The sequence below is a fragment of the Pristiophorus japonicus genome, chromosome 19 (assembly GCF_044704955.1).
Source record: "Pristiophorus japonicus isolate sPriJap1 chromosome 19, sPriJap1.hap1, whole genome shotgun sequence".
Taxonomy (NCBI): domain Eukaryota; kingdom Metazoa; phylum Chordata; class Chondrichthyes; family Pristiophoridae; genus Pristiophorus; species Pristiophorus japonicus.
Window position 1 is genome coordinate 77,564,264 of NC_091995.1, and position 24,667 is coordinate 77,588,930.

At 47.6% G+C, this 24,667-nt stretch overlaps 1 protein-coding gene across 1 annotated transcript in view; it reads right to left on the reverse strand.

Moving 5' to 3' along the window:
• Window positions 1-24,667, reverse strand: part of LOC139230271 (protein shisa-9-like) — a 148,119-nt gene that overhangs the window by 82,992 nt on the left and 40,460 nt on the right. Inside the window, exons 2-3 of the mRNA XM_070862099.1 lie at window positions 2,317-2,447; window positions 962-1,019 (exon numbers count right to left, since the gene is read on the reverse strand). Of these exons, the coding sequence (XP_070718200.1) occupies window positions 962-1,019; window positions 2,317-2,447 (189 nt within the window). The remainder of the gene's footprint in view (window positions 1-961; window positions 1,020-2,316; window positions 2,448-24,667) is intronic.

The window sequence follows — 24,667 nt, forward strand, 5'->3', positions numbered from 1 at the left end:
ATACTGGGCCTCACACACTGAGAAACTGGGCCTCACACACTGAGAAACTGGGCCTCACACACTGAGATACTGGGCCTCACACACTGAGAAACTGGGCCTCACACACTGAGAAACTGGGCCTCACACACTGAGAAACTGGGCCTCACACACTGAGATACTGGGCCTCACACACTGAGATACTGGGCCTCACACACTGAGAAACTGGGTCTCACACACTGAGATACTGAGGGACTGATGTACTGTGCTTCAGGTACCTGACTCTGTCATTTCTATTGACAAGACTCACTTTCAAGATCGCTGTCATTAGGATAAATTGTGTGGTTTCCTCTGCCAAAGTTTGTACTCATCATACCTTGCCCTGGATTCCCGCTGTGTCTCTAACTGCCGCAACCTGACTCACCAGAGAGAGAGAGAGAGAAAGAGAGTGTGAGGGATGGAGCGATGTCACCTTTCTCCTATGACCTTTCTCCTCTGACCTTTCTCCTCAGGATTGACTCCATTCACTGTCAGTCGAAGATTCCACCTTGAATGAAATACCACCCCGTTGAGGTCGGAACTTTTGGCACCTGTATGTCAAGTTCAGCCAAGCCCCCTGCCAGGTGCATTGAATGAAAACCGTCTGTCACAACAACAAAAATACTTGAGCCAATCCTAATGTACGTCATTGTATCAGATTCAACGTAGCACGCAGAAATAAGCACTCTGATATCCCCAACCAGGAGCAACCTCATCAACAGTCTAAATGACTACATTTTATATAAAGACAAAAGTTGTATAATCTCGGAGCTGGCCCTTTGTAAGACGAACCTAACCTTTATCGCAGTATCATAACATGAACTAAGGAGAAGCTCTCGCAGGATATGCGGGTTAATGTCCTACGGGGAGTCATTACGATGCGGCCCGCACAGTTTCGGGTTGCAAAAGGGGCGGCTTTAAGTTGAATTCAGGCGCGTGATGTTACGTGACGCAAGTGCGTTTGCCGCCATATTGGTCAGGGTGTCCGGCACGTGCCTGGGCGGCTGCCAGGCAACAAATGAAGGCATCATATCAATATTATAATCAGGGTCCTGCACCACAATCGGGGCCCTTTCCTGGATTTGGTGCCTGGAATGTCGCTTCCTTAACCCACCCGACACACCGTGGAAGTGTACGGAAAGGGTTAATTAAATCGTCCTGAAGTCCTCTCATGTTAACGTTTAGCTTTCGCCTGTGAGGTGAGTTTCAATATTCAGCGGGAATTAAAATAAATACCCGGCAGAGATAGTGTTTGGCCGATAAGCATTTACACCGATCTGAGAAACCCCACAGATCTGAACGTCAGGGATAGCACGAGTCAAGCGTGTGATCTGTGTGCCCAACGACAGGGCGATTAAATCAGTATTGACTGATAAATGTGCCTAAGGTCATGTAGAAATAGAACTTAACTGGACCAGCCACATAAATACTGTGGATACAAGAGCAGGTCAGAGGCTGGGTATTCTGCGGCGAGTGTCTCACCTCCTGACTCCCCAAAGACATTCCACCATCTACAAGGCACAAGTCAGGAGTGTGATGGAATACTCTCCACTTGCCTGGATGAGTGCAACAACACTCAAGAAGCTCGACACCATCCAGGACAAAGCAGCCCGCTTGATTGGCCCCCCCATCCACCACCTTCAACATTCACTCCCTCCACCACCGGCGCCCCCTGGCTGCAGTGTGCACCATCTACAAGATGCACTGCAGCAACTCGCCAAGGCTTCTTCGGCAGCACCTCCCAAACCCGCGACCTCCACCACCTAGAAGATCAATTTTCTCCTGAATTCGTTATTGGATTTACTAGTGACTATCTTATATTTATGACCCCTAGTTTGGGATTCTACCCACAGGTGGAAACATCTTCGCTGCATCTTATGTAACAGTTCTCAACGGTAATAGGGCAAAGAATAAAATCACCCCCCGTGACCTGGTTAGTAGTTTCAGTTGGCTAGCCATACGTTACATTTACTAAAATTAATAGATGGAAAACGGTCGATATTGAGCCCGTGATTACCCATATCAGTGACCACCTTGTGAGGTCGGAAAACTATCACCATCATCTCGTTAACCTGATTGGTTGAAGGGCAGGCTCAATCAATGTGTTGGGACTTAACAGTAGGTGAGTAAGCAGTACACAGCCAGTGGTTGTCCCAACACTGGGCCATGCAGCGTTGTAGGACCTGTGGCCATGGCAGCTCACCTCGACACAGGAGCCACCCAGCCTGCCAAGCTCTGAACCTTGACCTCGACCTCAGGGCGTCGCTTGGCAGTCCGGCCGGCGGTGGGGGAGTTACCTACCAGTGCTGTTCCTCGCCAATCTCGGAGTCAGGCCTTCGGTGATGGGCACCTGAACGGTCCCAACGTTGCCGTCACGTTCGATGTAATCTGTGGTGGGGTGACCCTGCTGCTTCAGGAGGTCGGTGAGGGCTCTGGAAAGAGAAGAGAGAAAACTCAGCCTTGGAATTATTTACTTTTGCCTTCCTGAAGTCTCTGACTCCCGGGGTATGGTTCCGCCAGGTGCTCCTCAACTCTGCTCCCTGGTGGCCAGTTCTTCACTGAGTGAGTGCCGGCAGACTGTTCGACTGTGGGCGACCTCACAGCAGAGGCCGATCCTCTTCCCTACTCAAATTCCCCCATTATACCCTTTCCGGTAGGAACCCTGTCTGATTTATCTGCCCCCGAGACCAAGGGCTTGATGCAACACCCCTTACAGCAGTAGCTAACCCACCCCAGACTGAGGGGAGACTCTGGGACACGCTTGTCTGCCAGGCACCTTACGACACTGGGCTGGGTTTTACTCTGAGTTTGGTCCCGGCACAGGAAGTCCCGCCTTGCAGCTGGCTCCGCCCCCAAACGTGGGCAAATTTGTAATTGGTAGACGAAAAAAGAAAGACTTGCATTTCTATAGCGCCTTTCACGACCACCGGACATCCCAAAGTGCTTTATAGTCAATGAAGTAGTCACTGTTGTAATGTGGGAAATTTGTGCACAGCAAGCTCCCACAAACAGCAATGTGATAATGACCAGATAATCTGTTTTAGTGACATTGATTGAGGGATAAATATTGGCCAACACACCGGGGATAACTCCCCTGCTCTTCTTCGAAATAGTGCCATGGGATCTTTTACGTCCACCTGAGAGGGCAGATGGGGCCTCGGTTTAACGTCTCATCCGAAAGACGGCACCTCCGACAGTGCAGCACTCCCTTAGCACTGCACTGGAGTGTCAGCCTAGATTTCTGTGCTTAAGTCTCTGGAGTGGGATTTGAACCCACAATCTTCTGACCCAGAGCCACAGCTGACACTGTAGGAGGAGTAGAGGGAAGTTGAGGAGAATTTCTTTTCGCCCAGAGGGTGGTGGGGGTCTGGAACTCACTGCCTGAAAGGGTGGTAGAGGCAGAAACTCTCATCGCATGTAAAAAGAACTTGGATATGCACTTGAAGTGCTGTAACCTGCAGGGCTACGGACCGAGAGCTGGAAAGTGGGATTAGGCTGGGTAGCTCTTTGTCGGCCGGCGTGGTAAAATTCTATGATTCTGTGGCAAGGATCCAGACCTCATTTAAATGTCACTGGCGAAGTCAGATTATCAGCCAACTCGATACAAGCCTGGACCAATAACCCGGAGACATGAGCTCAAATCCCACCAAGGCAGCTGGGAGAATTTAAATTCAGTTAATTAAATAAATCTGGAATTTAAAAAAGCTAGTATCAGTAACAGTGACCATGAAGCCACCAGAGTGTCGTAAAAACCCATTTGATTCACTGATGTCCTTCAGGGAAGGAAATCTGCCGTCCTTACCCGGTCTGGTCTATATGTGACTCCAGACCCACAGCAACTCTTAACTGCTCTCTGAAATGGCCTCGTGAGCCATTCAGTTGTATCAAACCGCTACGACAAATTCAACACTGTGGGAGCACCTTCACCACATGGACTGCAGCGGTTCAAGAAGGCGGCTCACCACCACCTTCTCAAGGGGCAACTAGGGATGAGCAATAAATGCCGGCCCTGGCAGCCAAGTCCACATCCCATGAATGAATAAATGTTTTTAAAAACTATGGAGCCATACCATGCAGCTGTATAATGATACTGTACCGTCATTCTGTACTGTGATACTGTACTGTGATACTGTACTGTGATTGTGTACTGTGATTCTGTACCGTGATTCTGTACCGTGATACTGTACCGTGATTCTGTACCGTCATTCTGTACCGTGATACTGTACCGTCATTCTGTACCGTGATACTGTACTGTGATTCTGTACCGTGATACTGTACCGTGATTCTGTACCGTGATTCTGTACCGTCATTCTGTACCGTGATACTGTACTGTGATTCTGTACCGTGATACTGTACCGTGATTCTGTACCGTGATTCTGTACCGTGATACTGTACCGTCATTCTGTACCGTGATACTGTACCGTGATTCTGTACCGTGATGTGATTCTGTACCGTGATACTGTACCGTGATTCTGTACCGTGATACTGTACCGTGATTCTGTACCGTGATTCTGTACCGTGATTCTGTACCGTCATTCTGTACCATGACTCTGTACCGTGACACTGTACCGTGATTCTGTACCGTGATTCTGTACCGTGATTCTGTACCGTGATACTGTACCGTGATTCTGTACCGTGATTCTGTACCGTGATTCTGTGCCGTGATACTGTACCGTGATTCTGTACCGTGATACTGTACCGTGATTCTGTACCGTGATTCTGTACCATGGAGCTGTACCGTGATTCTGTACCGTGATACTGTACCGTGATTCTGTACCGTGATACTGTACTGTGATTCTGTACCGTGATTCTGTACCGTGATACTGTACCGTGATTCTGTACCGTGATACTGTACCATGGAGCTGTATCGTGATTCTGTACCGTGATACTGTACCGTGATTCTGTACCGTGAGTCTTTACTGTGATTCTGTACCGTGATTCTGTACCGTGATTCTGTACCGTGATACTGTACCATGGAGCTGTACCGTGATACTGTACCGTGATTCTTTACTGTGATACTGTACCGTGATTCTTTACCGTGATTCTTTACTGTGATACTGTACCGTGATTCTGTACCGTGATTCTTTACTGTGATACTGTACCGTGATTCTGTGCCGTGATTTTCTGTACCGTCATTCTGTACCGTGACTCTGTACCGTGATACTGTACCGTGATTCTGTACCGTGATTCTGTACCGTGATTCTGTACCGTGATACTGTACCGTGATTCTGTACCGTGATACTGTACAGTGATTCTGTACTGTGATTCTGTACCGTGATACTGTACCGTGATACTGTACTGTGACTCTGTACCGTGATTCTGTACCGTGATTCTGTACCGTGATACTGTACCGTGATTCTGTACCGTGATACTGTATGGTGATTCTGTACCGTCATTCTGTACCGTCATTCTGTACCATGGTACTGTACCGTGATTCTGTACCGTGATTCTGTACCGTGATACTGTACCGTGATTCTGTACCGTGATTCTGTACCGTGATACTGTATGGTGATTCTGTACCGTCATTCTGTACCGTCATTCTGTACCATGATACTGTACCGTGATTCTGTACCGTGACATTGTACCGTGATACTGTACCGTGATTCTGTACCGTGATTCTGTACCGTGATACTGTATGGTGATTCTGTACCGTCATTCTGTACCGTCATTCTGTACCATGATACTGTACCGTGATTCTGTACCGTGACATTGTACCGTGATACTGTACCGTGATTCTGTACCATGATACTGTACCGTGATTCTGTACCGTCATTCTGTACCGTGATACTGTACCATGATACTGTACCGTGATTCTGTACCGTGATACGGTACCGTGATACTGTACCGTGGAGCTGTTCCGTGATTCTGTACCGTGATTCTGTACTGTGATTCTGTACCGTCATTCTGTACTGGGGAGCTGTACCGTGATTCTGTGGTGTGATACTGTACCGTGATACTGTACCGTAGAGCTGTACCGTGATTCTTTACCATGATTCTATACCGTGATACTGTACCGTGATACTGTACCGTGATTCTGCACTGTGATTCTGCACCGTGATACTGTACCGTGGAGCCGTACTGCGGTGCTATATTATGGGCACTAGTCACTGCTCTGGGCCTCAGAGGCGGCAGATTGAGGAGAGATGGGGAATAAACTGGAGAAAATGAACCAAAGCCCATGGAGTTTGTGGTGAAATGTGTTTTTGTGATGTGTTGGGAAGGTCACACAGCTGGAAGATTCACACAAACAGAGCAAACAGCTAAATCACAGAGCGCCAAGGACTGCAGGCGTCTGACTACCATCTAAATATATGTTTACGCTGCACTGGCTCACAGTGCCGAACACAGGAAAGCTTTAAAATCAAAATTCAACTCTCTTATTTACTGTGAACGTGGTAATTCTTCCCAATCCATGGTATGTCTCTACAGTGGTGAGGAAGGCATACGGAATACTTGCCTTTATTAGCCTAGAATATACATCACAGAAGGAGGCCATTCGGCCCATCGTTTCTGTGCCAGCCAAAAAGGAGCTATCCAGCCTAATCCCACTTTCCAGCTCTTGCTCCGTAGCCCTGTAGGTTACAGCACGTCAAGTGCACATCCAAGTACTTTTTAACACTTTCAGGCAGTGAGTTCCAGACCCCCACTTTCCTCTGGGTGAAAAAAGTTCTCCTCAAATCCCCTCTAATCTTCCTACAGCGTTAGCTATGGCTCAGTGGGTAGCACCCTCGCCTCAAAGTCTGAAGGTTGTGGGTTTAAGTCCCACTCCAGGGACATGAGCACATAAAGCTAAGCTGACACTCCCAGTGCAGAGCTGAGGGAGTGCTGCACTGTCGGAGGTGCCATCTTTGGGATGAGACATTAACCTGAGGCCCTGTCTGCTCTCTCAGGTGGATGTAAAAAAATCCCACAGCGCTCTTTCAAAGAAGAGCAGGGGAGTTATCCCTGATGTCCTGGCCAATATTTATCCCTCAATCAACATAACAAAAGCAAATTAACTGGTCATTTATTGTGTGTGGGAGCTTGTTGTGTGCAAATTGGCTGCCATGTTTCCCACATTACAACAGTGACTACACTCCAAAAAGTACTTAATTGGCTGTGAAGCGCTTTGAGACATTCAGTGGTTGTGAAAGGCGCTATATAAATGCAAGTCGTTCTTTTGTTATATCTTGCTGTTAATAACCTGAAAATAGTGTTGATGTCAGTTGAGGTCCCATGACACTATTTTAAAGGAGTATACAGTTCTCCTGAGGTAGTTCGCCAACATTCCTCACAGCACTGTTTGTGGGATATTGCTGTCTTCAAAATGACTGCTGTGTTTGCCTTAACAGCCTTAACGTAACTCATTGTAGCTGAAGTGTTTTGACACTTGTAATGTCTGTAAGCTTGTAATGTTTGTAGCTCCACACTTTGGATGTGGACGTATTGTGTACTGCAAGTGCAGGGTTAATAATAAACAGCCCAGGCAGATTTCCGGAGACTTCCGAGAGAGCTGTCTGCTATGTTAGGAAGCTGTGTGTGCTGTGTGAATATATCACATTTGGCGATTGAGATGGGATTTTTTGGATGATTTAAAGCTTAATTTTTGTTGGTGAAGGATTCAGCCAGCCGACAGAGAGACTTTGGAAGTTTCTGTCTTTGGAAAAAAGCTACAAAATCCGAGGTAAAATACAGCACACGGTGTGAACAGCTAGAGATTAAAATGGCAGGTGTATTGAGACACGACCGGGAACATTTAAAGCATATGTGGATCGGCTAGAAATGTATTTCACTACAAATAACATAATCGAAGTTCCAGACAATGCAGCCCAGAACCGGGCTGTGTTGGAATGTAAGAAAGCGATCTTCTTATCGGAGGCAGGTCCAGCCTTATACAAAAAATTGGAAAAATTGGAAAAATTGGAGGCAATTAGAAATGCACCCACTCCCAGGAATGTCACTGAACCTCGTTCATTCTTGGATCTTTTGAACTATTATGGGAAGTTCCTACCAAATTTGGCTGCAGTATTACATCCACTGAATGAACTTTTGAAAAAACAGGTCCATTGGAGGTGGTCAAAAGAATACGATACAGCATTCAAGGAGTGTAAAAACAAATTGGTAGAGAGCACCATGTTACTTCACTATGACATATCTATGGAGATTAAGCTAGCATGTGATGCCTCTCCATATGGAGTTGGGGCAGTAATCTCTCATGTATTAAGTAGTGGGGAGAAGAGACCAATTGCTTTTGCTTCACGCACTCTCAGTGCCAGTGAGAGTAATTATGCGCAAATTGAAAGGGAGGCTTTGGCATTAATTTTTGGGGTCAAGAAGTTTCACAAATACTTGTATGGTCGTAAGTTTACCATCGTTACGGACCATAAGACACTAACAGCAATCCTCCATCCAAAGTCCCCAGTTCCAACATTAGCTGCAGCACGAATGCAGAGATGGGCTTTGATTTTGTCAGCATATGCATATGATATTGAATACAGGCGATCAGCTGATCACAGTAATGCTGATGCAATGTCCAGATTGTCTGCCCCATCACAGGTTACACCCGATAGGGAAGAAGTGTTTTATTTTTCATACATTGATGAACTGCCAGTCACAGCTGAAGAGATTGGTAGAGCAACCAAACGTGACCCAGTGATGTCAAAGGTGTATGAGTATATTGCAAATGGATGGCCAAACCAGGTAACAGACAAAGATACACATCCATTCTTCATTCGAAGGAATGAATTATCAGTCGATAAAGATTGTATCATGTGGGGTGCAAGAGTGGTTATACCAAATAAATTCAGGTCCAAATTATTAGGAGACCTCCATGACCAGCACCTAGGAATGTGCTTGACCAAGAGTTTTGCACACAGTTATTTATGGTGGCTATGTCGTGATAAAGAGATAGAGTACATCGTGAGTCAGTGTACGACATGTCAATCGGTAAGCAAGCAACCACCACCAGTACCATTACAATCATGGAAATGGCCTCCCAGGATGTGGCAAAGACTACATATTGATTTTGCTGAGTTAGAAGGACAACAATTGTTCATTGTGATTGATAGCCATTCGAAGTGGGCTGAGGTGTTTCCAATGTGGAAAATAACAAGAAGTAAAACATTGGACATTTTACGAAAATGATTTTCTTCATTTGGCCTCCCTGAAGAAATTGTTTCAGATAATGGACCACAATTTTGTTCAGAAGAATTTGCACAATTCACGAGCAAAAACGGTGTGAAACATACCAAGGTTCCACCATACCATCCTGCTTCGAATGGTGCAGCAGAGCGCACTGTACAAATTGTAAAACGTGCCCTCATAAAACAAATGTTAGATCCAAATCCAAGGAAACAACTGTTGTCATTGGCTAATTTTTTGATTACGGTACATATTGAAATACTCCTCATACAACTACTGGTAGAACACCAGCAGAGTTGTTTCTCAAATAACAGCCACGAACCAGATTCTCGTTGTTAAAGCCAAATTTGGCACAGTCTGTAGAAGAGACACAATTAAGACAGAAAGAGAATCATGATAAAGGTAGAGTAAAAGAGAGAAGTGTGAAATTAAACCAGAAGGTGAGAGTGAAGAACCATCACCATAAATGGTTAAAGTGGTTACCAGGAAGAGTGGTGAAGATATGTGGTCCTCGCACATATTTGGTAAAGATGTTTGATAATGGACAGGTTAGGTTTGTTCATATTGATCATATTTTACCTACAGAGATGGAAGGAGTTGAAGGTGGGAATGATTCAATTATTTCTGACTCATCAGATAGTTTTGATACACCAGTAGCAAATCCTAAATCCAATGTACTGGAAACAAATCCAGGAGAGAATCAGAATGAAAGTCTGAGTCTGAGTCAGGAAAACAAAGAGCCTGAAGTTAGAGTGACTTCAAATGAAAATCAAGGAAATTCCATGGAGGAAAACGTTCCTCAGGATGAGTCTCGAATGAGTTTAGATTCGAGACCATGTTTGGAAGGTTCTGTTCAAGAGCGAAGGTATCCTCTTCGAAACAGAAAACAAATGGTAAAGTTAAATTTGTAAATATGGAAAAAAAAATAAGTTTATACCCTATGTTAGGGTTATGTATGATGTTTGTTATGATGGCTTCTTCATAAAGGAGGGAGAAGTGTAATGTCTGTAAGCTTGCAATGTTTGTAGCTCCATACTTTGGATGTGGACGTATTGTGTACTACAAGTGCAGGGTTAATAATAAACAACCCAGGCAGATTTCCGAGAGAGCTGCCTGCCATGTTAGGAAGCTGTGTGTGGTGTGCTCTGTGAATATATCACAACACTTCTCTCAGAACTGGTAAATCCTGTTATAAATGCAAATCTGTCTTTCTCTCTGTCATTCAACCTGCTGGAGACAAAAAGAGGCTATAATGAAATGCTCTCTGCGGAGTACAATCCTCACACAGCCCAAGCTAATCCCCAGTGCAGGTCTGCTGCACTGTCGTACAGTTAGGTATTAAAGCCAAGTCTGCCCGCTAAGGTGGACAGTGGATAGCACCCTCACCTCTGAGTCAGAAGGTTGTGGGTTCGAGTGCCACTCCAGGGGCTTGAGCACATAAATCTAGGCTGACGTTCCAGTGCAGTGTTGAGGGAGCGCTGCACAGTTGGAGGTGCCGTCTTTCGGATGAGACCCAAAACCGAGGACCCGTCTGCTCTCTCAGCTGGATGTAAAAGATCCCTATTTCGAAGAAGAGCAGGGGAGTTATCCCCGGTGTCCTGGCCAATATTTATCCCTCAATCAACATAACAAACAGATTATCTGGTCATTATCACATTGCTGTTTGTGGGAGCTTGCTGTGCGCAAGTTGGCTGCTGCGTTTCCCACATTACAACAGTGACCACACTCCAAAAGTACTTCATTGGCTGTAAAGCACTTTTGAGACGTCCGGTGGTCGTGAAAGGCGCTATATAAATGCAAGTCTTTCTTCCTTTCTTTTGTTGGACATAAAAGATCCCATTGGCACTATTCAAAGAAGAGCAGGGGAGTTCTCCCTGGTGTCCTGGGCCAAAACTCATCTCTCAACCATCACCGCCAAACAGGTTAACTGGTCAGTTCTCCAATGGCAATTGAAGCGTGAGATCCAGCAAAAGAGATCACATCTTTAAAATCAGATTTGAATGAGCCTCCTTCGAATTGAGTGGGATATAACAGTCTATCCATGTGTTGGAGTGTGTGATACATCTCTCACATACATGCATGAGGATCAGTGAATTGTTCGATAAATCAGTCAAACTCCTTGATGGGCTTTCTCAAAATGGCTGACGCAAGAATGTTAATTAATTCTGTCACAGTATCTGCACTTTGCAGGATAGGAAGCTGAATAAAATGTCACATTTCTATAATTGAAGCACCTTCTTCAATTCAGTGCAATTGTCAATAATTCATTGGTCTTTCATGCTGCACTTATTCTTACACAGATGACATGCAGGATTAACAGCAGGTAAAACACATTCATCTGTGCGCACTCTGTAATGTGACTGGGGGACAATTCCTGAACCCTGCAGCACTCTCTCGCCTCAGAGTCAGAAGGTTGTGGGTTCAAGTCCCATTCCAGGGACCTGAGCACATAAAGCTAGGCTGACACTCCCAGTGCAGTGCTGAGGGAGTGCCGCACTGTCGGAGGTGCCGTCTTTCGGATGAGACGTTAAACCGGGGCCCTGTCTGCCCTCTCAGGTGGATGTAAAAGATCCCATCGCACTATTTCGCAGAAGAGCAGGGGAGCTAATCCTGAAGTACTGGGGCCAATATTTATCCCTCAATCAACATCACTAAAACAGATTATCTGGTCATTACCACATTGCTGTTTGTGGGAGCTTGCTATGCGCAAATTGGCTGCTGCCTTTCCCACATTACAACAGTGACTACACTTCAAAAGTACTTCATTGGCTGTAAAGCGTTTTGGGACGTCCAGTGGTCGTGAAAGGTGCTATATAAATGCAAGTCTTTTCTTTCTTTCCCCAACCAGCGGCAATAGTTTCTCTCTGTCTATCCTATCTGTTCCCCTTTAATATCCTGAGAACGTTGATGTTGGCAGTTTGGTGTGGGCCGGAGGGCAGGGAGCTCTCCACACCCCTCAGACATGGGCAGGCAGCAGTAAGCCGTGATCTCAAGTATCACCTTCCACGAACTTCAATGCAAACAGGTAATTGCAGCCTGCCAGCGTTTCCCAGTCTCGGCAGCAGTTTAAATACAGTATGGCTTTGTGCTTTCCGGGGTGGTTGCTGCTCTCCCATTCACGCACTCCTCCCCTGAACTCACGCACCACCTACTTAGCTTCGTTAACAATGTCAGCCGTCCCGCCTCAGGCTCCGACTGCAGAGGCTGGCTTTGTCTTGCGGAGTCGCTGGCCGTCAACCTCAGCCGCGGGGGTTTCCGAGAGTTCGCAGCAAGCAGCAACCCTGCCTCACCTCGGGCCAACCCTCCGACCCTAGCCAGCCTCCCGTACCTGCTTTGCTTCATGGAATTGGCCTGAAACCGGGGAGAAACTGTGGCCAGGTCATTGATGAAGCACCTGAAGTTTGTTGGACCGAGGAGGACCTTCTGGAGCGGAGATGATTGGCCTCCAACCACCACAACCATTGTGCTAGGTATGACTCCAGCCAGTGGAGAGTTTTCCCCCTGATTCTCATTGACTTCAGATTTACTGGGGCTCCTTGATGCCACACTCGGTCTGCAACATAGAAACATAGAAATTTACAGCGCAGAAGGAGGCCATTTTAGCCCATCGTGTCCACGCCGGCCGACAAAGAGCCACACGGCTCTCAGTCAGCAGCCCTGAAGGTTACATATAAACCTATGAACAATGACCAATGGCGGAAAGGTAAAGACACCCAGCCCAACCAATCCGCCCCACACAACTGCGACACCCCTTGCACTGAATATAGAGCTACACCTAGTGGATATTCTGTGGTAATGCAACTGCTATGCAAATACAATAAAAGCCTCAGGTGACAAGGTTACACAGAAACATAGAAAATAGGTGCAGGAGTAGGCCATTCGGCCCTTCGAGCCTGACAAGTTCCTGCACTGTAATAGAGCCATCTTGTGTGTGCGTGTGTGTGTGTGTGTTTGTGATGCCGTAAAGACTATATCACTCGGTCGAATGCTGCCTTGATGTCGAGGGCAGTCACTCTCACCTCACCTCTGGAATTCAGCTCTTTTGTCCATGTTTGGACCAAGGCCGCAGCGAGGTTTGGAGCCGAGTGGGTCTGGGCCACAATAATCGGGAAAGGAGCGAGGCTGGGGGGAGGGACCATCTCGCCTCATGAGTCCGAGCGAGCCGCAGCAGCAAGCCGTGTCAATCGGTGGGTCTGGCAGATCTGTGCGCATTGGGAGTTTTGGGAGTGGGGGCTTTCTGTGGCTCAGTGGGTGGTGCTCTCGTTTCTGAGTCAAGAATGGTTGCAGGTTCAAGTCCCACTCCAGAGACTTGAGAGCGTAATCTAAGCTGACACTCCAGTGTAGTGGAAGAGGATCAGGGAAGTTGTCCCTGGTGTCCTGGCCAATATCTATCCCTCAACCACTTTCATTAAAAAATGATTTGTTTGTGAGAACTTGCTGTAAGCACATTGGCTGCTGTGTTTCCAACATTACAACAGTGTAATTGGCTGTAAAGTGCTTTGGGATGTCATAAAAGGCACTTTATGAATGCAAGTCTGTGTTTTTTAATCTACCTACCTACCTAATCTCTCTCTCTCTCTTTCTATATACATATATATATATAGATAGATAATCTATCTACCTCCCTCCGACCTACATGCCTATCTATCTGGACACATCTATCTCTTGCCCCCTTCCATCAATCTGTCCATTTATCTCTCTCCATCCATTCATCAATATAACACTCCTCGCGCCATATGATGTAACTTGATGAACGTACCACAATGTATCCTGGATTGTATGAATTGCACCTTGAAATGAAAAGTAAAGAAATGTATTGAACGGAACTGCCGTCAGCATCCAAATGTATTGTATGGAATTGCTGACCGCATCTAAATGTACTGAACTGTCTTCCAATGTATCGTGCAAATTTTTATATGAATAAAGTATATTTTGAAATTTAAAAAAAACACTCCTCGCGCCTCCATTGGCTTATCTCTGCGCACTTTGGTTTCTATAGCCCCCGATAAGCCACTGTCAGCCATGGCTCAGTGGGCAGCACTCTTGTCTCTGAGTCAGAAGATTGTGGGCTCAAGTCCCACTCCAAGGATTGAGCATAAAAATCTAGGCTGACATTAAACTGCTGCACTGTCAGAAGTGCAGTCTTTTGTAGGAGACGTTAAACCGAGGCCCGGTCTGCTCTCTCAGGTGGATGTAAAAGATCCCACGGCACCATTTCAAAGAAGAGCAGGGGGAGTTATCCCCGGTGTCCTGGGGCCAATATTTATCCCTCAATCAACATCACTAAAACAGATTATCTGGTCATTATCATATTGCTGTTTGTGGGAGCTTGCTGTGCACAAGTTGGCTGCCGCGTTTCCCACATTACAACAGTGACTACACTCCAAAAGTACTTCATTGGCGGTAAAGCGCTTTGAGACTTCCGGTAGCTGTGAAAGGTGCTATATAATTGCAAGTCTTTCTTTTCTATAATGGGAAGAGCCCTTCCCCCATCTACAAGGCTATAATAATTGATGAAACGTATAAGCACACTTGTAAACCAGTGTCAGTCCCGAGCAGTCCGGGTTCCAGCATGATCTGACACCAATCTCCCCCTGGTCAATGCCAGAGGTCGGCGTGGAAAATCCAACAATGAGGGCATTGAAAACACCTCCTCCCCTCCACAGCCTCTTCTCCCCCAAACCCCCTTCTCCCCATACACCGTCCTCCCCCATACACCCTCCTCCCCCCCACCCCTTCTCCCCCCACCCCCTCCCCCCAACCCCTTCCTCACTCCCTCCTCCCCCACACCCCCTCCTCCCCCACACCCCCTCCTCCCCCCACCTCCCCCACACCCCCTCCTCCCCCACACCCCCTTCTCCCCCCACCCCCTCCCCCAACCCCTTCTCCCCCCAAACCCCCTCCTCCCCCCACCCTCTTCTCACCCACCTTCTCCCCCCCAAACCCCCTCCTCCCCCAACCCCTTCTCCCCCAAACGCCCTCCTCCCCCACACCCCCTCCTCCCCCCACCCACTTCTCCCCCCAACCCCTCCCCCCACACCCCCTTCTCTCCCCCACCCCCTTCTCCCCCGCCCCCTCCCCCCACCCCCTCCTCCCCCACTCCCCCACACCCCCTCCTCCCCCACACCCCCTCCTCCCCCCCACCTCCCCCACACCCCCTCCTCCCCCACACCCCCTTCTCCCCCTGCCCCCTCCCCCCACCCCCTTCCCCACCCCCTCCTCCCCCACACCCCCTCCTCCCCCCACCCCTTCTCCTCCCCCACACCCCCTCCTCCCCCACACCCCCTCCTCCCCCCCACCCCTTCTCCCCCCAAGCCCCCTCCTCCCCCCCACCCCTCCTCCCCCCAACCCCCTTCTCTCCCCCACACCCCCCATCTCCCCCACACATTCTTCTCCCCCCACACTCCCGTCTTCCCCCCCCACACCCCCTTCTCCCCCTCACTCCCCCTTCTCCCTCACACCCCCTTCTCCCCCCCCCCACTCCCCCTTCTCCCCCCCGCACACCCACACCCCCCTTCTCCGACTCCAGCGACTGACGTGGGGGCCAGAGAACTCAAGGCCACCTTACTCACACGGATCTGACTGTACGATACAGGCATCACAACAAAAATAAAGGGAACTACTGTGAATGCCGGTAGCCAGGAATGTGATAATGAACTGCGGTGAAGAGGAGCTGTGTCTATACCAGTTGATAGTGAGCCGCCTGCCCAGAGCTCACCTACTCTGTCTGTCTCCGCACTGAAAATATTTTATTAATATCCAGTTCCTTTGCCTTTATGTTTAGTTTCTTCTCCGCCATTATCTTTGTTTTTCTATTCCATCTTCTCCTTCGTTCCTTTTTTCTCTTCCAGGGCCTCTCATTATTTTCACCTTCCCCTCTCTCTCTCTCCATCTCCCTTTTTATTTATTGTTGTGGTGCTTGTATTTTTCCCCATTTTATTCTTCCCCTGCTCTGTCCTTTCCCGTTCCTCATTCTAACCCTCTTAACCCACTGCAATGTCATTCTGTAACTCTCAGTGATATCACAGCACTCTCCTATCGCTCCAAGTTCTGTCGCTCTGATCTTTCGGGTGTGTCACTGGGCACAGGCTTAGCCCCTCGAGCCTGTGCCGCCATTAAATGAGACCATGGCTGATCTGTATCTTAAGAATGAGAGGTGATCTTATTGAAACTTATAAGATAATGAGGAGGTTTGACAAGGTGGATGCAGAGAGGATATTTCCACTCATAGGGGAAACTAAAACTAGGGGGTATGGTCTCAGAATAAGGGGCCGCCCATTTAAAACTGAGATGAGGCTGAATTTCTTCTCTCAGAGGGTTGTAAATCTGTGGAATTCTCTACCCCAGGAAGCTGTGGGGGCTGGGTCATTGAATATATTTAAGGTGGAGATAGACAGATTCTTGAGCGATAAGGAAGTAAAGGGTTATGGGGAGCGGGCGGGGAATTGGAGCTGAGTTCAGGATCAGATTAGCCATAATCTTATTAAATGGTGGAGCAGGCTCGAGGGGCCAAATGGCCTACTCCTGCTCCTATTTCTTATGTTCTTATGTTAACTCAATTGCCCGCCTTGGTTCCATAACCCTTAATACCCTTTGTAGTGCATTTACTTCAAGGGTTCTATGCTTAATGATTCACAGCTACACATTTGCTGTAAAGAACCAGCTGGTTTATTAGCAAAGGTTTAACAATGAGCTCGCTCACAAGTAAATACACTACACCCTTGCCTAACCAAAATCCAACAGCCTCAGTGTTGAAACTTTCAATTGCCCCCCAACAGCCCCCCGCCTCCCCCAGCCAGGAAGACAGCGTTCCAGATTCCCACTGCCCTCTGTGCTTCCTGACATCACTCCTGAACGGCCTGGCTCTAACTGTAAGGTGATGCCTCCTTGATCTGGACTCCACCGCATCAGATGAAATCATTTCTCTCAATCTTCTCTATCAACTCCTTTAAACGTCTTAAAGACCTCGATTACATCGCCCCCCTCAATCAATGTTCCCGTTAAAATGTGCGATCGGGGAGTCTCTGGGTGTCCAGCCTGGCCGGTCCACCAGCTTTTAAATGGCACAACTGCCCTTGTACAGAAATGTGAAGGGGAAGATTCATAGAATGGTTACTGCACAGCAGGAGACCCTTCGGCCTGTCGAGCCCTGGTTCTCTGCAAGAGCCCTTCAGCCAGTCCCACTCCCCCCGCCCTTTCCCCGGAGCCCTGCTAATTTTTTTTCCCCCTTCAGTTCCTTATCCAATTCCCTTTTGAAAGCTATGATTCAATTGGCCTCCACCGTCCTTTCAGGCAATGCATTCCCGATCCTAACCACTCGCTGCGTAAACAAATTTTTTCTCATGTCGCCTTTGGTTCTTAAATCTGTGTCCTCTGTTTTTCTCGACCCTTCCACCAATGGGAACAGTTTCTCTCTCTCTCTACTCTGACCAGACCCCTCATGATTTTGAACACCTCGATCAAATCTCCTCTCGACCTTCTCTGCTCCAAGGAGAACAACCCCAGCTTCTCCAGTTTATCCACGTAACCGAAGTCCCTTATCCCTGGAATCATTCTTGTAAATCTTTTCTGCCCCCTCGCTAAGGCCTTCACATTCTTCCTAAAGTGCGGTGCCCAGAATTGGACACAATACTCCAGTTGAGGCCGATGCAGTGTTATATAAAGGTCCTTGCTTTTGTACTCTATGCCTCTATTCATGAAGGGAACATTGGTGCTAAGTGTATGTAAAGGTGCAGCCATTTTCTCTATTAGTGCTACGGTTGCCAACTCTGGTTGGACGTACTCCTGGAGGTGCCATCACATGACCTCCGGCCTCCGACTGCCCTGCCTCCGCGCTCCCCTCATTGGCCGCCCGACACGCCCATCCTCACGATGTCCCGCCCCCCACACCAATCGCAAGGCAAACAGACTCTTCATTACCCGGTTGGATAATTCTTGACTGTCAGTGAAACGGCCTTTTTCCCCCATGTCCGATATTTTTATAACTAATAAACAGAAATGTTCAAAGAAATTTTTTATTTTTAACTATTTTTTAACGCCCCTGTGATTTTTCTCCCGGGTGGTGCTTGAATCAGTGACCTGAGGAATAGTCTCTAATTCCTGGAGACTTCAAGACAATCCTGGAGGGTTAGCAACCCAATGCCTACCTCTATATTAGAAATGGTATAAAGCTGAGCTGGGGGTTAATTTCCTCTCTGCATTAGAGTTCGCACAGGTGCTAAGTGTGTTTGAAAGTGTAAGCATTTTATGTGTTAGTGTTAATACACTAAAGACTCACTTTTGCTGTCAGACGAAGGAAATCTGTCACCCTTACCCGGTCTGGCCTATGTGTGACTCCAGACCCAGAGCAATGTGGTTGGCTCTTAACTGCCCCCTGAAATGGCCTAGTGAGCCACACAGTCGTACCAAAACTGCTACAAAAAGTCATCACACGGACTGCAGCGGTTCAAGAAGGCAGCTCACCACCAGCTTCTCAAGGGGCAATTAGGGAGGGGCAATAAAAACCGGCCTTGCCAGCGACGCCCACATCCCAGGAATGAATTAAAAACTTTTTCCGATGAGACGTTAAACCCCAGACTTTCACAATAGGAAAGTCGTTCACATGCAGCAAACAACCCACACCCCATGTAGACCCTGTTTACCTTCTGACGGAGGGCTGGTGTGCTGTAGGAGGTGATGCTTTTAGAGCCAATGTTAAACCAAAACTCTCAGATGGATTTAGAGAATTCCATGGCACCATTTGAAGTGTACAGGATTTCTCTCGGTTTCCCTGGCCAATATTTATCCCTCAACCAATACCATGATAAACGGATTATCTGGTCATTATCACATTGCTGTTTGTGGGAGCTTGCTGTGCGCAAATTGGCTGCCACGTTTCCCACAGTACAGCAGTGACTACACTCCAAAAGTACTTTATTGGCTATGCAGGCACAATATGATGGCAAGTCTTTCTTCCTTACTGGTAATAGAAGAATAAAATGTATAATATGTCCACCAACATCTATAAAATCATGGAATGATACAGCACAGAAGGAGGCCATACAGCCCCTCGAGCCTGCTCCGCCATTTAATAAGATCATGGCTGATCGGCTCATGGACTCAGCTCCACTTCCCTGCCCACTCTCCATAACCCTTTATTCCCTTATCGGTTAAGAAACTGTCTATCACTGTCTTAAATTTATTCAATGTCCCAGCCTCCACAACTCTCTGGGGCAGCGAATTCCACAGATTTACAACCCTCTGAGAAAAGGAATTTCTCCTCATCTCAGTTTTAAATGGGTGGCCCCATATTCTAAGATTATGTCCCCTAGTTCTAATCTCCCCTGTCAGTGGAAACATCCACTCTGCATCCACCTTGTCAAGCCCTCTCATAATCTTATACGTTTCGATAAGATCGCCTCTCATTCTTCTGAATTCCAATGAGTAAAGGCCCAACCTACACAACCTTTCCTCATAAGTCAACTCCCTCATCTCCGGAATCAACCTAGTGAACCTTCGCTGAACCGCCTCCAAAACAAGTATATCCTTTCGTAAATATGGAGACCAAAACTGCACGCAGTATTCCAGGTGTGGCCTCACCAATACCCTGTATAACTGTAGCCAGACTTCCCTGCTTTTATACTCCATCCCCTTTGCAATAAAGGCCAAGATTCCATTGGTCTTCCTGATCACTTGCTGTAACTCCATACTAACCTTTTGTGTTTTATGCACAAGTATCCCCAGGTCCCGCTGTACTGCAGCACTTTGCAATTTCTCTCCATTTAAATAATAATTTGCTATTTGATTTTTTTTCTGCCAAAGTGCATAATCTCACACTTTCCAACATATTACTCCATCTGTCAAATTTTTGCCCACTCACTTAGCCTGTCTATGTCCTTTTGCAAGTTTTGCAGGGATTAACAGCGCGTGCAGGCGCACACTCATTAGGTGCAGGGTTTTGGCGGTTTAAGTGACTCCAAACCATCCCTGCAGGCGCTGCCTGGTGCCTTGGGGTCTGTGGAGAATGTACCTGACCCTCACAGTGCACTCAGTGAAGTCACGCGCGTTGGGCACCATGGGTAGTGCAAGGACATGTATTCTCATTTCACGCGCAGTCGGGGGGAGATTCACTTCCTCCGTGCAGCACTTTTGGCACACCAGCTAACGCAGGAACACGGGAGAATTTCGGATGGGGAAGGCCATTGGGCCCATCTTTGCCCATCCATCCACAGCGACCCCCAAACCCCACCCACTCCCCCAAGTGCAGCATCTAATTGGTTGATAACTAATTGCAGGGTGTTCAGCTCACCATCGGTCTGAGAGTCCGCTCCACGTGTTAATCACTCTCTGTGAAAGAGAATCTCCAACACCTTCTTGCCTTGGACTAGTTAGAACCTATGACCCCTTGTCCTCCGCTTACAACATAGTAATATTCCAGAGGAGGAGCGGTGAGAGATCGTGACGGAGGTTCGGTGAATGTTTGTGGCGGAGGAGTGGCGCGAGATCGTGGTGGAGTTGCGGCAAATAAGGGTATGGGGCCCAGGGGCAGCATGGGCCAGCCCACACTGCGATATGTGTGCGCAATAGGTCCGTGCAGCAGAGCAGGTCTCCAGTTGTCTTGGTTAACCTTTGCCATTGGATAAAGGCCTCGCTCTGTCAAGCCCGTGTGGTGGCTGGTGTGCAACAGTCACCACACATTAAAAAAATCCACATACAGGCATCTTCCCTCCTGGAGTTCAGGACTGGAACATCAGGTCCTTCATTGAAACATTTGTGAACTCATCCCTTTTGGTGTGGAAGCAAGTCATCCTCGTTCAAGGGACCGCCTATGATGATTCCAGAGTAATGCTTTCCAGGCCATTTTCTACCCCCATACGATCGGCTCCTGGACGACTCCTTTCAGGACTGAAAGGTCCCAGACTCTCCAGTCGCCGCTCTTATCTCAGCCCCGCCCACATGGGGATCAGTCCCATGGCTCTGTTCTGCACTTCCTCTTGTGACTCAATGTCCCCCTTGCATCGATTTTAAAAGGATCATCCTGGTTTTCAAAGCTCTCCATGGCCTCGCCCCCGCTCTATCTCTGTACCTCCTCCAGCCCTACAATCCCCACAAGATCTCCACGCTCCTCAAATTCTGGCCTCTTGCCCAGACAGGAAGCAAAGAGTAGGAGTAAATGGGTACTTTTCAGAATGGTAGGCAGTGACTAGTGGGGTACAGCAAGGTTCTGTGCTGGGGCCCCAGCTGTTTACACTGTACATTAATGATTTAGACGAGGGGATTAAATGTAGTATCTCCAAATTTGCGGATGACACTAAGTTGGGTGGCAGTGTGAGCTGCGAGGAGGATGCTATGAGGCTGCAGAGTGTCTTGGATAGGTTAGGTGAGTGGGCAAATGCATGGCAGATGAAGTATAATGTGGATAAATGTGAGGTTATTCACTTTGGTGGTAAAAACAGAGAGATAGACTATTATCTGAATGGTGGCAGATTAGGAAAAGGGGAGGTGTAACGAGACCTGGGTGTCATGGTACATCAATCATTGAAGGTTGGCATGCAGTACAGCAAGCGGTTAAGAAGGCAAATGGCATGTTGGTCTTCATAGCGAGGGGATTTGAGTACAGGGGCAGGGAAGTGTTACTACAGTTGTACAGGGCCTTGGTGAGGCCACACCTGGAGTATTGTGTTCAGTTTTGGTCTCCTAACTTGAGGAAGGACATTCTTGCTATTGAGGGAGTGCAGCGAAGGTTCACCAGACTGATTCTCGGAATGGCGAGACTGACATATCAAGAAAGACTGGATCAACTGGGCTTGTATTCACTGGAGTTCAGAAGAATGAGAGGGGATCTCATAGAAATATTTAAAATTCTGATGGATTTAGACAGGTTAGATGCAAGAAGAATGTTCCCAATGTTGGGGAAGTCCAGAACCAGGGGTCACAGTCTAAGGATAAGGGGTAAGCCATTTAGGACCGAGATGAGGAGAAACTTCTTCACCCAGAGAGTGGTGAACCTGTGGAAGTCTCTACCACAGAAAGTTGTTGAGGCCAATTCACTAAATATATTCAAAAAGGAGTTAGATGTAGTTCTTATTACTAGGGGGATCAAGGGGTATGGCGAGAAAGCAGGAATGGGGTACGGAAGTTGCATGTTCAGCCATGAACTCATTGAATGGCGGTGCAGGCTCGAAGGGCCAAATGGCCTACTCCTGCACCTATTTTCTATGCTTCTATGTTTCTATCCCCAATTTCCTTCCCACCACCATTGGCGGCTGTGCCTTCAGCTGCCTGGGCCCCAAGCTCTGGAACTCCCTCCCTCAACTTCTCCGCCTCTCTCTCCTCCTGTAAGTCGCTCCTTAAAACCTACCTCTCTGACCAAGTTTTTGAACACATTGTCCTAATATCTCCTTATGTGGCTCGGTGTCAGATTCTGCCCATTTAAAACAGAAAATGAGGAGGAATTTCTTCTCTCAGAGGGTCGTGAATCTTTGGAATTCTCCGCCCCAGAGAGCTGTGGAGGCTGGGTCTTTGAATATATTTCAGGTGGAGATAGACAGATTTTTGAGTGATAAGGGAATAAAGGGTTATGAGGAACGGGCGGGGAAGTGGAGTTGAGGCCAAGATCAGATCAGCCATGATCTTATTAAATGGCGGAGCAGGCTCAAGGGGCCAAATGGCCAACTCCTGCTCCTATTTCTTATGTTCTTATTTTTGAAGCACTTTGGGATGTTTTACTACGGTAAAGGTGCTATATAAATCCAAGTTGTTGTTGTATCTCAGTTATTTGAACAGGACACAGTAATCCGGTGTGAGCAGAGCACTTTGATCAGGACTTTCTCTGACTCACTGCTCAAGCCATTGTTCATCATCATCATAGGCGGTCCCTCGAACGAGGATGACTTGCTTCCACATGAGTTCACAGGTGCTTCAATGAAGGACCCGATGTTCCAGTCCTGAACTCCAGTTGAGGGGGTGGAAGATACCTGTGCGTGGATTTTTTTAACGTGGGGTGACCGTTGCACACCAGCCACCACACGGGCTTGACAGAGCTAGGCCTTTATCCAGTGGCACGGATTACCCAAGATGAAGGGAGACCTGCTCTGCTGCACGGACCTAGTGCGCACACAGATCGCAGTGTGGGCTGGCCCGTACTGCCTCTGGGCCTCGGCTCTTCTGGGCCCCGTACCCTCATTCGCCGCACCTCCGCTACGGTCTCTCGCCGCTCCTCCGCCACAAACATTACTTAATGTTTGTCCACTTACTGCCTTCCCCGACCGCTCTTATCCTATTTCCATAGCGCGTCCGCACCTTAACGAACACTCATTTAGGCTCTAATAAGTATTCAAAAATGACTACTTACATTGTTCAATAATCTGCTGGGTTTGTATGCTTCCACTATCCTAGTGCAGTTGCTACCCTAAAAGTTCATGATTACATTTAACAGGGATGTAAAGTGAATACGTTAATCCGTGCGCTACAAATAGTGCAGAGAATTAAACCCCCTTCCCCCACCCCCCGTATAGATAGAAACATAGAAACATAGCAAATAGGTGCAGGAGTAGGCTATTCGGCCCTTCGGCCCTTCGAGCCTGATCATTCACCTCAGTACCTCTTTCCCGTTTTCTCTCCATACCCTTGATCCCTTTAGCCGTAAGGGCCATATCTATAGAAACATAGATTAAGAAACATAGATAAATTGACCATCGATAAAGAATTTGACCCAATAGAATGGGGCACTGCCTACCCTGAGAGAACGCAAACTGGTTCCCCCTTTTGTAAGTATGACCCGCACAGATTGTGACACACAGGCAGATGGGACAGTCGTGTATTCGAAAATGAAACCCGTTTGCAGTTAATTATCACTTCACAGTCACAGCCAAAGAAAAACATTTATTCATTAATGGAACATGTATTTTAGTGTGGAAAGTCTGTGCTTTGCTGATTTTGAAAATGGTATAAAGAAACTTCATTCTCGGGATGCTGACATCGCAGCCAAGAACCAGCTTGCGTTCTCTCAGGGTAGCAGTGCCCCATTCTATTGGGTCAAATTCTTTATCGATGGTCAATTTATCTATGTTTCTTAATCTATGTTTCTATAGATATGGCCCTTACGGCTAAAGGGATCAAGGGGTATGGAGAGAAAACGGGAAAGGGGTACTGAGGTGAATGATCCGGCTCGAAGGGCCAAATGGCCTTCTCCTGCACCTATTTTCTATGTTTCTATCTATACGGGGGTGGGGGAGGGGGGTTTAATTCTTTGTCCAAGGGTGTATACTGCCCATCTCCAGTTACCCTTGAGAAGGTGGAAGTGAGCTGTCTTCTTGCAGTCCGTGTGGTGAAGGTGCTCCCACAGTGCTGTTAGGGAGCGAGTTCCAGGATTTTGACCCAGCGACGATGAAGGAACGGTCGATATATTTCCAAGTCAGGATGGTGTGTGATTTGGAGGGGGACTTGGAGGTGGTGGTGTTCCCATGCGCCTGCTGGCCTTGTCCTTCTAGGTGGTGGAAGATCACGGTGTTCGGAGGTGCTGTCAAAGATGTTTTTGGCAAACTGCAGTGCA